Source organism: Nymphaea colorata, chromosome 6 (genome assembly GCF_008831285.2).
Source record: "Nymphaea colorata isolate Beijing-Zhang1983 chromosome 6, ASM883128v2, whole genome shotgun sequence".
NCBI classification, from domain to species: Eukaryota; Viridiplantae; Streptophyta; class Magnoliopsida; order Nymphaeales; family Nymphaeaceae; genus Nymphaea; species Nymphaea colorata.
In genome coordinates this window covers 19,764,045-19,777,447 of record NC_045143.1, presented here as the reverse complement: position 1 = coordinate 19,777,447, position 13,403 = coordinate 19,764,045, and the positions used below count along the sequence as shown (strand labels likewise).

General features: G+C 36.5%; 1 protein-coding gene across 2 annotated transcripts; it reads left to right on the top strand.

Moving 5' to 3' along the window:
* Positions 1-2,902: 2,902 nt before the first annotated feature.
* LOC116256757 (uncharacterized) lies at positions 2,903-12,928 on the top strand. Of its 2 annotated transcripts, XM_031633235.2 has the most exons (10): positions 2,903-3,372; positions 3,921-3,995; positions 7,493-7,546; positions 7,791-7,869; positions 7,963-8,090; positions 8,817-8,900; positions 10,339-10,422; positions 11,326-11,477; positions 11,851-12,001; positions 12,310-12,928. In XM_031633235.2, exons 1-10 carry the CDS (start codon positions 2,992-2,994, stop codon positions 12,709-12,711), a joined length of 1,590 nt encoding a protein of 529 aa, XP_031489095.1. In that variant the 5' UTR covers positions 2,903-2,991; the 3' UTR covers positions 12,712-12,928. The 2 variants fall into 2 exon arrangements, with proteins under 2 accessions (XP_031489095.1, XP_031489096.1); XM_031633236.2 differs by lacking the exon at positions 7,493-7,546.
* Positions 12,929-13,403: the final 475 nt, after the last annotated feature.

Below are 13,403 nucleotides of genomic sequence, written 5' to 3'. Positions count from 1 at the left end.
AAAAATAAAAATAATATTAGTCAAACAATAGAACTCCTTGTTATAAATATTTATATAATAACCCGACCCTCTTCTATGAGCTTGGGCTCTTGGTTCGATGGATCCCAACTCATCCCCTAGCACCTTCCGTTCTAACTCGAAAGAGTTAGAAACCACAACAACTCACCACATTAACAACGCCTTTTATAAGTTATGAAAGATGGTTCACAATCTTCAACACAAAACAAAACTTCTCAAAATAAGCATTACAATCCACCTTCTTAAAACACACATTTTTCTGTGTGGCACCACATATTTGAGTGTTGAACATGATACCCTATAATAAACTGACCCACTTTTATATTTGGCATAGACCCTTGGCTCGATGGATCTCAACCTACCCCCTAACAGTTTCAGTTTTAACTTGAAAAAAGCTAAAAACCTAAACAATTAATCACTTTAACAACTTTATTTATAAGCTCGTAGAGATCTCTCATAATTTTCAATACATAACTTAACTTCTCAAAGTACGTTGCTACAGCTTATAACTTAACTTCTCAAAAGTACGTTTCTACAGCTTGCTTCCCTTTCTCCTCTTTCTAATAGTTCACTAATACATTCTATATCGCCTTCACGTTCTGACTCAAAAGCATAATTTGCTTCCGATAAACTAAGAATGAGAATTTTCCAGACTCGGAAAAAGTGTTGGAGATGCCAAATAGGAAATTTATATTATTGCAGTCATTGAGTATAAAACTAAAAGGAGATTAATTAGTGAAATCGATACCACATCATTCTCCCCTATAATATGCGTCCTCTCTAAATGGCCCAAAACAACCAAGTTGCAACCAGTTCCTTTCAACTGTTCTGCACTGCATACGAGGAAGTTGGATAAAGTTCCACATAGTTTGATTTAATAATTAAGAGAAAAGGTCCATTAACTTATTGTAAGCGATAAATTTTGAAAACAATATGTTACTTAAGATGTCTCCTTTTTGTCCCTTACTCAAGTCGACCGATACTTACCAATCACTCATATATATATATATATATATATATATATATATATATATATATATATATATATATATATATATATATATATATATATATATATATAATGCCACAGTTAACATAAATCATTTAGGTCAACGACTTTAAGTAGATCACATGGTTTAATTTGATAATGCAAAAGCCAAGTTTTTTCGAAAGACCAAAATGCCCTTCAAATATAGCAAGTGTTATTGCTTAAGGGAACTTATTTTTCCTTCTTTTTTAATATTTCTCCTCCTTTGGGAGTACTTAGGTCACTTAAAAACACCTTAACTTCATATTTTCAACTTAGTGTTCACTGTCTGAACTATTTAGAATTGATGGCTGAGATTATTCTCATTAAATCTAGATAAGAGTCTGATAGCTACCTGTTATATATATATATATATATATATATATATATATATATATATATATATATATATATATATATATATATATATATATATATATATATATATATATATATATATATATATTTAAGTAGCCAAGTAAAATAGGAATAATTCACCTTTGATACACCAGTCTCTGTTCGAAATGTTTTTCTTTGAAATTTTGTTCCATAAAAAATCGAAGGAAAATTGGTTCATATACGTAATCAACAAATGTATATCAATGAAAATTGGACCGAGTTTCTTATCAACTCAAGACTTTGGGAATATGAAAAATTGTGGTGCTATCAGATGCACCTCTTTGCCATTCATTAAGCCGGTGGCTTGCTCTACTTAGTGGCAAAGAATTAGCACGACAACTTTAATCCCATATGGCTTGATCCAGTAAGTTAGCCAACCTTAGGCGCCCTGGTCAGTAAGTAATAAGATAGATTGGTCTAGTTAGGTTAAGTTAGAGTCATAGTATGTTTAATTTGTTCTTGTGAATAGCAAAGGATATAGGCGAAACTAGAAAGTTTTTATAAGGAGACTGAATCATAGTTTTAAAATTTAAACATGAATCAAAACATAATTTTTCAAAAAATTTGTATAACATAAATGAAAAAATGAACTTGTGAACATTGCCTTTGTATGCAAAACTGGTGAACTCCACTCTTGGATTGTCTAGAGCTGAAGACATTGCAATGTTGTTGGTTATAGTTTAGGAGTCTAAAATAAGGTATTATAATATGTAGCCTTATTTATTTATTTTGTATTTAGTTCGATTTGTATTTGCTCTTGAATTTGTAATGGATGGTATTCCCACGTTTTTTTACACTAGGTTGTTTTTATTTTTAAGGTAGTAAAACCGTAATTTTGTAATTTTTTTATTATTATTATTAAGAGTGAGTGATTCATTTCACCACCCTTAAAAGATGCTACTGTTTTGTGTCTGTTTTTTTGGGTTTTCATAACTTTGGAACATTTTATGGTTTAGAGATAAAGCGCACCGGGAACGTAATAGTGACCACTTTAAAACTCGAAGCTAAGTTTTTAGAAGAGTTGAACCACATTGTCGTCGAGTAAGCTACCACCCCCTCAAAGTAATTTTGTAATAGTTAGTGTTTGATCTTGTCTTTGTTGTTCCTGCTTGATTAAATTTAATATGCAGTTTTTACTAAATTTTTGTTAAAAACTTTAATTTAAATTCTTTATGAAATCCACTTTTTTATGCTTTGTGTAGGAGTAAACATGTGTCGTTCAATAAATAAAAATTTTCTACGTTTAATGGAACGAGAAAAATTTCAAATATTTGAATTTTTTTTAGTTCGCTACAGGAGATCTCCATGCCATCAAACGCCCCCATAGTGATGGGTTTTGATCGGTTTCCGACTCGACTGAAGAGCTTCTTAATCAGATTCGATGGCTTTTTATTTTTTGTTTAATCAATCTATTAATTATCCAGTAATTCGCGAGTGAAAACTATCCTGTTACCACAACTGGAGCCATGAAACCTGTAGTGTTCGCCTGTTCGGTGCGGCTGGTTTCCACATAAAGGTGGAGAGTGGGCGAGAGGAGGAAGACGACGATGGCGGTGTATTCTCTACCTCTCCCTCTCCGCTTCCTTTTCATGCGAAGCAGCTGCCAACATCACCTTTTGTCCCTCGCCCTTCCGGCTAGCCTCCTCTTCGTCCACCACCACCACCGTTCTTCTTTTACGCCTCCAACTATCCTGCGAACTTCTCCTCTCTGCTGCGTAGCCGATTCCGTAGGTCTAGACGACCACCATCGTCACCCTTTGCTACCAATCGGCCCCATCTCCCCCAGGCATCTAGAGTGCTCCTTGCTGGGTGAGCGCCGAAAGGTTGCCGTCCTCCTTAGCGGTGGAGTCGATAGCAGCGTCTCCCTCCGCCTCCTCTGCGCCGCGGGACACTCTTGCACTGCCTTCTACCTCAAAATATGGTTCCAGGTATCCGCCCATAGGACCCACCGAGCAATAGAATTTCCTCATTAGATGGTTGTGGTTCGTGCAGCACACATCTCATCCCTTTGTTTTTTCTTCTTCTTCTCTCTTTTCGTTTACACATTGGAGGAGCGGATACGTTGTTCATGACTAGATATTATGTCGTTGGATATGGACAGGAGTATATCTCCTGTTACAATTATCTGCAACCCCTAATACTAATTCCATTTTGCTGAGCAATCCTTCCTTCTGAAATTTGTTTTTTTTTTTCCTTTTTTTTTTTTGGGGTGGGGGGGGGGGGGAGAGGGGATTCACTAGGTTCACGTTCAAGAAATTTTCCATTTTGACATATTTCATTCGTCCTCAAATTGTGAATGGAAAACCATGGACAAATTTAAAAAAAAAAAAGCTCTGTTTTACTGATTGTGCTAATAATGTGTTAGTTTAAACAGTTTTTCTCTATTTCTCCTCAGTTACTTTTCGAGTGCATATAACAATACATAAGGCATCTAATCATGTTGACTTTATTTTCATGAATATGCTTCTTAATGTAGGAAGACTTTGATAACTTTTGGTCCGCTTGCCCTTGGGATGAAGATTTGAAGTATGCAGAAGCTGTATGTAAGCAGGTGTTTTCTTGTACCGGAAATACTTTTTCCCTTTCGCATTTTCACTTCTCAGTAAAGATATGCTTGATGTAGGATGAAATTGATCAGAACAGGTATGATATCTCAGGTTAGGTGATGCTTAGAGCCTTAGACAATTGAAGTTAGTATAACAACATCTAGCAAAGTATTGCTTGTTGGTGGTTGCCATGAGATGTAGCTTAGGTTTAAAGATTAGAGGAAGTTCAAAAATGTATCCTTTACCATTTAACTTTATGATGAAAATGTTGCTAATATCATGGTGAAAATGTTGCTAATCTCATGGTGAAAATGTTGAGCTGTTGTGAACTAAAAAATCTGTCTTAGGTTGCGTGGACCAAAAGAAGTAAAATCGGCACATACTTCCTAGTCCCATTTTAATCAACAAAGGAGAAAGCGTGCAGTTGATGTGGGACTTGAACATCTGTTTGTGCGACTACCTCAACACACAGTCATATAAATTATAAGGAAACGATGATGATTTGCTCATGTCAATTTAGATATGCCACAAATAGCTCCCTTTCTTGTTTTTTTCTTTTTCGACATATGAACTATTATGACCATTATAGCGGTGGAAGACTGACAGCAAAATTGTCACAATTTCTGTCATTATATTTGGACATGTTATGTAATGTGGTGTGCACACTACCTTACTTACAACAATAATCAAAGGGTAAATTTTCATTGCATTACAACAATAAACTCCAATTGTCTCTCAGTTGTTTTCTGAGAGTCTCTAATCAAATGATGGCATGCTATGGGTGATGCAGCAAAAAACTGTAAGGCTATGGGTGATGCAGCAAAAAACTGTAAATTTCACTGCAACAAGGGCTATATTCTACTCAAAATTCCATTAACAATTTAACACAATGAAAGAGGTACAGCAGAGGACTAACATACATTCCTTTTGTTCAAAAAGTGGAATCCCAAGTATCTTTTAGCTGAGCTCTTTATGTTTGTGACTAGTTAAATGAATGCATTTCACAGGCAGTGCAACAAAGTATAGTATAGCCTCCATGCAGAACCATGCCGTGTTGATTGACCATTTTGTATGAAGGTAAAAATAGCAAATTTCATTCATAATACTAGTTGTAATTCACTTCCTGACATATATATGTTTCGGGTGACTCAAAGTTCATACAAGCAATGAAATGCTAATCTCTATTTTTTTCGGATCACTGCGTCACTGCCTCTATGGCCGAATGGCCTTTTTTTTTTTCAATTTTACGATGCAAAAAACCGTTGCAAATAGTGCATTCTATGGCTAAAAACCGTGGCTAATCAACTCCCATTGTGGAATGCACTATTCACAGCGGGTTTTAGCGTTGCTAAATATAAAAGAACCATTTGGCTGTAGAGGTTGGCTAGTTGATTTCAATTTCACTATCTCTATCTCTCTCTCTCTCTCTCTCTTTCTCTTTCTATATATATATATATATATATATATATATATATATATATACATCTAGGTATAGTAAGGTCTGTTCGATCATTTCCATTGGACAGCCTTTTTCTTTTCCAATTCCTCACTTTCGTCGTTGGCGGGCGGAGGCTTAGCTGGGATTGCCTGGCAAAGCCACCGGCACCGGCAGAGGAAGGTTGGGGAGCGGGGGTGGATGCTGCTAGGCTAAGTCACACGGGTATGTGTGATCTGGCCACGTACAGGTACAACAACATGGGTGTAAGGGCAACGGCTGTATTTTAAAACATGAAAATTTATATTTTCAAACTTAATTTTTTCTTCACTTTTGATTTTTTCCTTCTTTTTTATTTTCCTTCCACCAAGATTCTATATGTTCCTCTCATTTTTCAATTTTTGTGGATTATTATATATATAATGTATATATATTTACATTATTATATAATATATATACACTCTGCCATACCCCTGTTGCCAAATTTTGTAAAAATGCCATACTCGAACCTGTATCTGTTCCTATGTGACTTAGCTGCCTGGTAGCAGTAGAGGGTGGTGGAAAAAAAAAATGGACAGTGCTGATAAGAGAGCTGGTTGACTTTGGATAGGCTCCAGAGTCACCATGCAAGACACACACACACACACACACATATATATATAGACACAAACACACACACACATTCATATATGTATGTATATAGGAAAATTGAAATCAATTTGCTGTTGAATGTTGCCGGATGGCTAAATGCTTACTCATTGCTAGAAACACCATAGATTGCCATTAGTGATAGCTGTACTATAAACTGTTGTTAATAACCTTATGGTTAAAGATTTTTAGCAACAGATTTTAAATATGTAGCCATCTGGCGGCCTGCTGATTTCAGTTCCCTATATACATGTATGTATACTGAATAAATATGTATGTACATATATATAGTTATATACATATATACATATATATATGTACATATTGTATATATATGTGTGTGTGTGTGCATGCGCGTGTGCCAGAAACAGAGAGAGAGAGAGAGAGAGAGAGAGAACTTATCCTACTTAAAAAGGTAGAAGATGAAACTAGCAAAATGTAAATTGTGTGAATCAAATCTATTGACTAATTGACCTAGTTGGAGTTGCCCAACTATGACCTAGTGACTTTCATGCCTGAGCCCAGTCCGGATAGTCACCTAGGTGGTTTGACAAAGAATGAATATGTGAACCTTTTTTTCTTTCATGTTTCTACATTTAGATAAAGAAGGTGATTGTTGGTAATCTTCTGAAGAGTTCCCTCCAAGTTTCTGTTGTGGAAAAGAGAATATGTACCCTAAACTCCCTATAATTCATGCTACAGTGATTGGACTACCTCTTTCCTTTTTGAGCATGACTGTTTTTCATCATTTTTGCCGTGTCATTACTTTTTCACTTCTTGTTCGCTTTTTGATGGATGATTTGGTCACAAACTGTGGAAAGTGCGCAACAGTTCCTCATTGCCAAACCCTATTATTGGCTTTTTGTGATTCTTGCAGTTAATGTCTCAGGACAACTTCCATGGTTGGTATCACATTCAAGTCTCTTCACATGACATGCCCGTTATAAGGAAACAGATGCTGAATCAAAATCTACTACCACTAAATGAAACTGACTATGATGCCTTCAAATATGAAAGCAGGAACATACATGTGTTATTACATTCATAGGGTGATGTGACTCACAACTCACGGTAGATTTAGCTTGGATTGTGTATAAACTACAAGGTGAGAAAGAAAGGTGTCTGAGTTTTTGTTCCTTTTTCTAATGGAAAATCTGGTTGATTTGTGGAATGTTCTTCATAATGTTTGTTTGTTTGAAGATCCTTTTTTGGTGTGTGCAAGTGTATTTTTAGCTACCTCTCTGCTCATCTCTTTTCTTGGAATGCATTTTCTTGCTAACCTAGGATTTTTGGCATTTGTTGCTGATGAGGTTGATTCATAATACATTCCTTGATTTGCTCTCTTTGAAATAAGAGAAGAAAAGAATTCTTAAGAATGAAATATGCTTTCTATTTGATTTTACTTTTACAACTTTTTAGGTCCATGTGCCATTGGAAGTTGTGCATTTAACAGATGAATACTGGAACAATGTCGTAAGTAAAAATGATTCAGGAATTTCTATCAGAATTCTTGTACTTGACAACACTTTATGAGTTGACTAAGCCTATTGAGTTCTAATCATTGTCAAGGTTGGTAGCATTGTATATGTAGAAGCTGGTCATTTGCAATGCTGCCTTCAATTTGGCGAACATGTGCAACTCATATACTTATATAAGGCACATGCTGATGCATTATCAGTATTTGATTTGTATTAGACAAATATGTTTCATGTTGCAGGTCTCACACATGATCTCTGAATACCGCAGTGGTCGTACTCCCAATCCTGACGTTCTTTGCAACACCAGGATAAAATTTGGTATGTTGGTTCTGATGTCACTGAATTAGTTATTCATGTTTTCTTAGTTCCTCGAGGATTTAGTGGTTTTTAGTTTTTGATCTTCATGTTCAGGTGCTTTTATGGATGCAATTAGCAGTTCTGGATTTGATTATATTGCCTCTGGACATTATGCTCGTGTCATTCACCCACCATCACATTGCCAAAATGGACCTTCCTTACTTGAACTCTCTGCAGATATGGTAAGAACTAAGCACCTTAGGAACTCTTTGCTGACTAAAGGCTTGCTTTGCATGTTTTCTTGCATGGACACTGAAGCTACTTAGTACACAGTTTGCTAAATTGGTTCATGATTTTAGTGGTGGCTGTTCATGGATTAAATTGTAGGCACTGCAAAAGTTATTGTGCTTCTTACCAATTTTACTATTTTCAGTTGGTGCTGGAAATTGATAGATTCACAAATCTGCATAAAGTAATAGATTCTACGACTTAATGCACCTGGTCTGTTGCATTATCTTGGCACTGTTTGCCCGATGTTTCCTTATTTTCCTGGATTCATCACTACTTTCGTGCAAAACTGAAGCATGCTTTGCTATCCTGTTACAGCAAAAAGGGTTTATAGCATGGTAGTTTTTAGTGGTCAGTCTTTCTACTGAGTATTTTTTATGTTTTAGACACTAAAGTGAAAGTAGAACTTTTTTCTGCTTTATCATGTTTAAGATTTATATCCAGCCAATTATATTTTTCATTGGCATTTCCGTTGCATAATTTCAATCCGAATTCCTGTTTTTCATTGTTTTCGTCCCAAAAGGTTCAATTTCATGTAATAGTTGTAGTCAATGTTAAAAACGTCTGTCACCTGGGAAGTATTATTGTTGGTTTCTCTCTGTCCATAAATTGTGGTCTTTTTGACGTTTTTTCCTTCGAGATATTTAACTCATTGGTTTTTCTGCTGCTTATTTTCTCAGGTGAAGGATCAGACATATTTCCTCTCACACCTGTCTCAGTCTCAGCTCAGGCAGCTTCTTTTTCCTCTTGGGTGCATCTCAAAGGTTTGCTGTAAATTTATTTTGAGTATGACACATACTAAATATGGCAGGGTCTACATAACAAATAATATATATATATATATATATATATATATATTAATATATAAAATACAAAAATTCAGGTGAAATAGTTTCATAGTTAATAGTTTGCAATGATCCAAAAAAGTTCAAGCTAGTTTTATAAGTTCATACACGATCCATTGTAATTAAAGATGGAAAAATGAAAGCCTTAAAAAAGAACGGGTGAGATTTTGAACTGATCCAGATCCGAACCATGAAGAACCTTCCATGTCCCTAAATGGCCATGCCCAGGCTGGTGTTTCACCCAAGATGGAGTGCCCGTGTTATTTAGAATACATCTTTTGGGGCACAAGGTGTAGCTTCTGATATTTTCACTTTTTCATGGATTTGTGTTTAGGATATTTATGATTTTCATTCTCTTTTACCAGTTTGCCCATGATCGTTGGACACAGTAACCTTGCAAGTTCAATCCACATTACTCTTTGAAGCTGTTGCCCCTTCTTGAAACTAGAACCTGTTGAAATGTTATGTATAAGCATTATTTATTTACTGTCCAATTTATGCATGTTTTCCTTTTTGTTATGTTTGCAAACTGTTAATAGATCAGTCCATGTTTCAGAAGGGGTGTCAAGGGGCTGGGTTACCCCAAATTACTGTTGTGGTCCGTGCTGGACTGGTTAAGTAAAATCTGGTGACAAAGAACAAGATCTGGTTATCTTTTTGAGCTAGGTACAGTATGAAATTTTGCATCCGATTCCAGGAAGTCTGAAATCTGACAAGGATCTCACTCAACATGTAAAGTATGGAATTTTACCCTGGTTAGAACTGGTGTTTTCAAAATCAGATAGACTCCGAAGATGATTTTGAGTTTTCATTCTGATTATGTCAGTATTTGATTTGGTCAACATCAGAAGAAACCATTCTCACCTGAGTTGAACCCATTTCAATGCTTCGTGACCATGTAAAATATGTATTTATATAGCTCATTTCTCAAATAATGTTACTCTGAAAGCTAAACTTTCTGATTTTTTTTTGTATTTCATGTGGCATCTATGTTGTGTTAATTTGATGTGGATCCAAATCCTCTTTTTTTTTTTTCTTTTACTTTAGCCATGTTATCTTGTTAGATTAGATCTTTAGGGGGGTGCTTGATGGCATGACATGTTTTTGGAACATTTCATGCTGTATGGTGTGTAATTGTAATTGTTTTCATGATAGAAAGGCAGAGCTCACTCTGACTGAAATTCTAGAAGAGCTTCACTGGTTGTCTTATAAAACCAGGATATTTTTTCATTGTTTGATGGTGACCTGTACGGGGCCTAAAACTTGTAGGCAAAAAATTTCTAATCAAAAGGTATACTCAAAAAATTGTACCTGGCAGCCAAACAGCCCCTTATTTTTTGTTTTCTGCATTGTGTAGGATGAAGTGCGTAGACTTGCTGCTGAACTGGACCTTCCCAACAAAGACAGAAAAGATTCACAAGGAATCTGCTTTCTGGGAAAGGTATTTGTGCTTTCTAGTCTCAGTTCTTAAGAAACATAATCTTTAGTATTTGACATTTTTTTGTCACTGATGCCATTTACAGTCTATTGGTAGTTTCTGCTTTATTGGTTGGTGAAAATTGCTCAGGCAAGCTTGTCCCATCCAACCTTGATGAGATTGTAATCTGGCCTTATTTTGTGCGTATCAAGTTTGAATTCTAGAACCAAATGGAGAGGTACTGAGAGCCAAAGAGATTCTTAATCCTCGTGGTTGTAATGATATAACTTGTGCAAGACGAGCTGACCTGAGGTGACTATGAGCTTCATCAGCCTTCTTTTGTTCTTCTTGTTGAAGTCTGGGTTTGAGTTGGCCGCTTGAGCTATTTCTCAAATATGAGTAACTACAGCCGTGTTCTGAGCAACATTTAAATGGATCAGCTCATTAATTATTGTCTTCTGGTGTGTTAAAATGCAAGCCTTTACACTCCTAGGCAAGTAGTTAGTTGGGGATATCTGGATGCACCACAGGTCGAGAAAATATTAATAGGCTGGAAGAGATCACGTTGTTTTGATCCCATGTATGCAGATTCCTGGGTTGTTTTAACCTATCAACTGGCTCAAAAGTATGTTTTGAGCTAGGTCCTTGCATTTTTCTCCATACTGTAGTGCCACTTGATCTCATATTACTCTTTTCAGAGAACTAAGTCTAGTAGCATTCTGTCCATGTGGTCCAAGTCTTAAATTTAGTAGTTCTGTGTTTATTGCTGGTCAGCTTAGCTGTTGCCATTATCCTTCAAGAGTAAAAACTCAAGGTTCTGGTTTTCATTTCATTCACAATCTGACCTTGATATCTTGTGCTTGAAAGGCTTTAACTTTGTGTAACTACCTCAAGTCGTCTTAGTCTTTTCTTTCTTATACCATGTAGTTGAAATTCAGTGATTTTGTTGCTAAACACATCGGGGAGATGGAAGGTGTTATATTGGAAGCAGAAACAGGAGATTTCCTTGGTAACCACCGAGGTTATTGGTTCTACACAGTTGGGCAGCGGCAGGGTTTACGGCTTCCTGGAGGACCATGGTGAGTGGTGGTTGAACTAAGTGTTGACTTTTTGGTGTGATTCATAAGGAGTAAAACCTGATTATATGGCAACGTAGTACAACTTGCTTCATGTGGGAAAAGGATTTCTTGCAGTATATATTTTTCTTCTTTATGGTTGACTTTTTCCACATGTTCATACCCAAAGGTAGTCTGTGAAAGCCTGTGTACTTTAGTTGGCTGGCTTGGTTGATCTTCTCCCCAAGGAAACATGCAGCCAGCTCATGACCAGAGCATAAATATTTTTTTGGGGTTCAATTCGTGTTTGTAAATTTGTTTGGCACCAGTTCGAAGACTAATTCTCTTTGTTGGCAGTCAGTACACATTTTTTGATATTTTTATGTGCTATATGCAGGTATGTCGTCGGAAAAGATGTCAAGAACAATGTGGTTTTTGTATCAAGAAATTACTTTTCGTTTGATAAAAGAAGGCGCACCTTTCAAGTAGGTTCCCTCAGTTGGATTAGTGGATCAAAACCCGATCAGCTTGATCAGATTCAATGCAAGGTATAAGCCACACTCTATTCATTGTTCCATGAAAATTGTACGCTATCTGGGTACAATTTTTGACAGGCATTTTTTCCTTGTAAATTTTTCATTCTCATATTTGCATATCATCTGGAGTTGGTTGGATAGCTCTGATCACTGATGAGTTGTAGCTGGCAATGCTGTTTGTGGAATTTAAGACCCTTTAACCATGCACATCGGCAAGTCATCTGTTGTGATCTGCTCGAACCCGACCAGTAGTTTAAGCTCATTTAGATTCCAGTTTGCCCACTGTTTATAAAAGCTAATGAAGGATGCACAATGTACAGGTTCGTCATGGTCCAGACTTCTATGACTGCAGTGTGGAGATGCAGGTAAGCGATGACGACCAAGACGAGGTTGCTACAGTTCACATTTCCAAGGACGACCAAGGTCTAGCTGCTGGCCAGTTTGCTGCTTTCTATAGGGGAAGAACCTGCATCGGCTCAGGTATAATTTTAGATTCGTGGGATGACAACCGCTCCCCAGTATGCTCAAAAGCTCTTGAAAGAGCAAAACTCAAGGACAAATCGCTGCTGGGTAAGCCCGTTAAGATTATGGTTCAGCCCCACACTTCACAAGGAGAATCATCCAATTCCTCACCTGATGCCAAGTCTGAGCCAAGAGATTCCAATATTTCCCTGTCAGATGACATTAGGCAGAAGCCGGAAGAAGCTAAAGGTGTGCTTTAGTTTTGGTTTCAGTTTCAATATCTAAAATAACAATTTTAAAAAGAAAAGGAAAATACATGTTTAACAAGAGAGTAAGGCCCTGTTTGATTGCAAGGAAGAATTTAACGTGGCAAATTTACCACTGTAAATTTTTCTGGAAAAAAATACATGATGAAATTTTACCCTCTTCTGATTTGAGGCTTTGTTTAATTGCAGTGAAGTATTTTGTACAGTAAAATTAATTGTGTTTGATGCACATGGTAGTTTTTTACAGGGTAAATTTAATTGTGTTTGGTGCACATGGTAAAAAATAGGACAAACTTTTTTCCTGGCCATTAGAAATTGTTGTTTTATTGTAAAGGGTAAAAAACAAGAAGCCACAGCCACAGCCATTTTTCCCTTTTTTGCCTCTCTTTTTTCCGTTTCATGCTTCTCCTTGTCTTGACAATTATGGGGGATGGAGTTGGAACTCCTGAGGTTGGATTTTTTTGCGGGTGAACTTTCGCCTCGACGGACCATTTTGCCGGGTGAAAATTAATGATGTTTGATGCACCAACCACTGATCCAGTGAAAGTTCCCCTCACCGTACACATTTCACCCGCTCCTCATGTTTTACCTCAGCAATCAAACACAGCCTAAGGGTTTGGTTTATCTGGTTGGACCGATGCCTGGTTCAACTGGTTCAATTTATGTGGGCATCCATCTCTTGTTGA

What these genes read in the sequence shown, in the direction of transcription:
- LOC116256757 (XM_031633235.2), top strand. Translation starts at nt 2,992, where the DNA reads ATGGCGGTGTATTCTCTACCTCTCCCTCTCCGCTTCCTTTTCATGCGA. An exon ending in CAGAAGCTGTATGTAAGCAG is followed by an intron (nt 3,996 to 7,492) that starts GTGTTTTCTTGT and finishes ACAACTTTTTAG; the next exon opens with GTCCATGTGCCATTGGAAGT. An exon ending in GAATCTGCTTTCTGGGAAAG is followed by an intron (nt 10,423 to 11,325) that starts GTATTTGTGCTT and finishes TATACCATGTAG; the next exon opens with TTGAAATTCAGTGATTTTGT.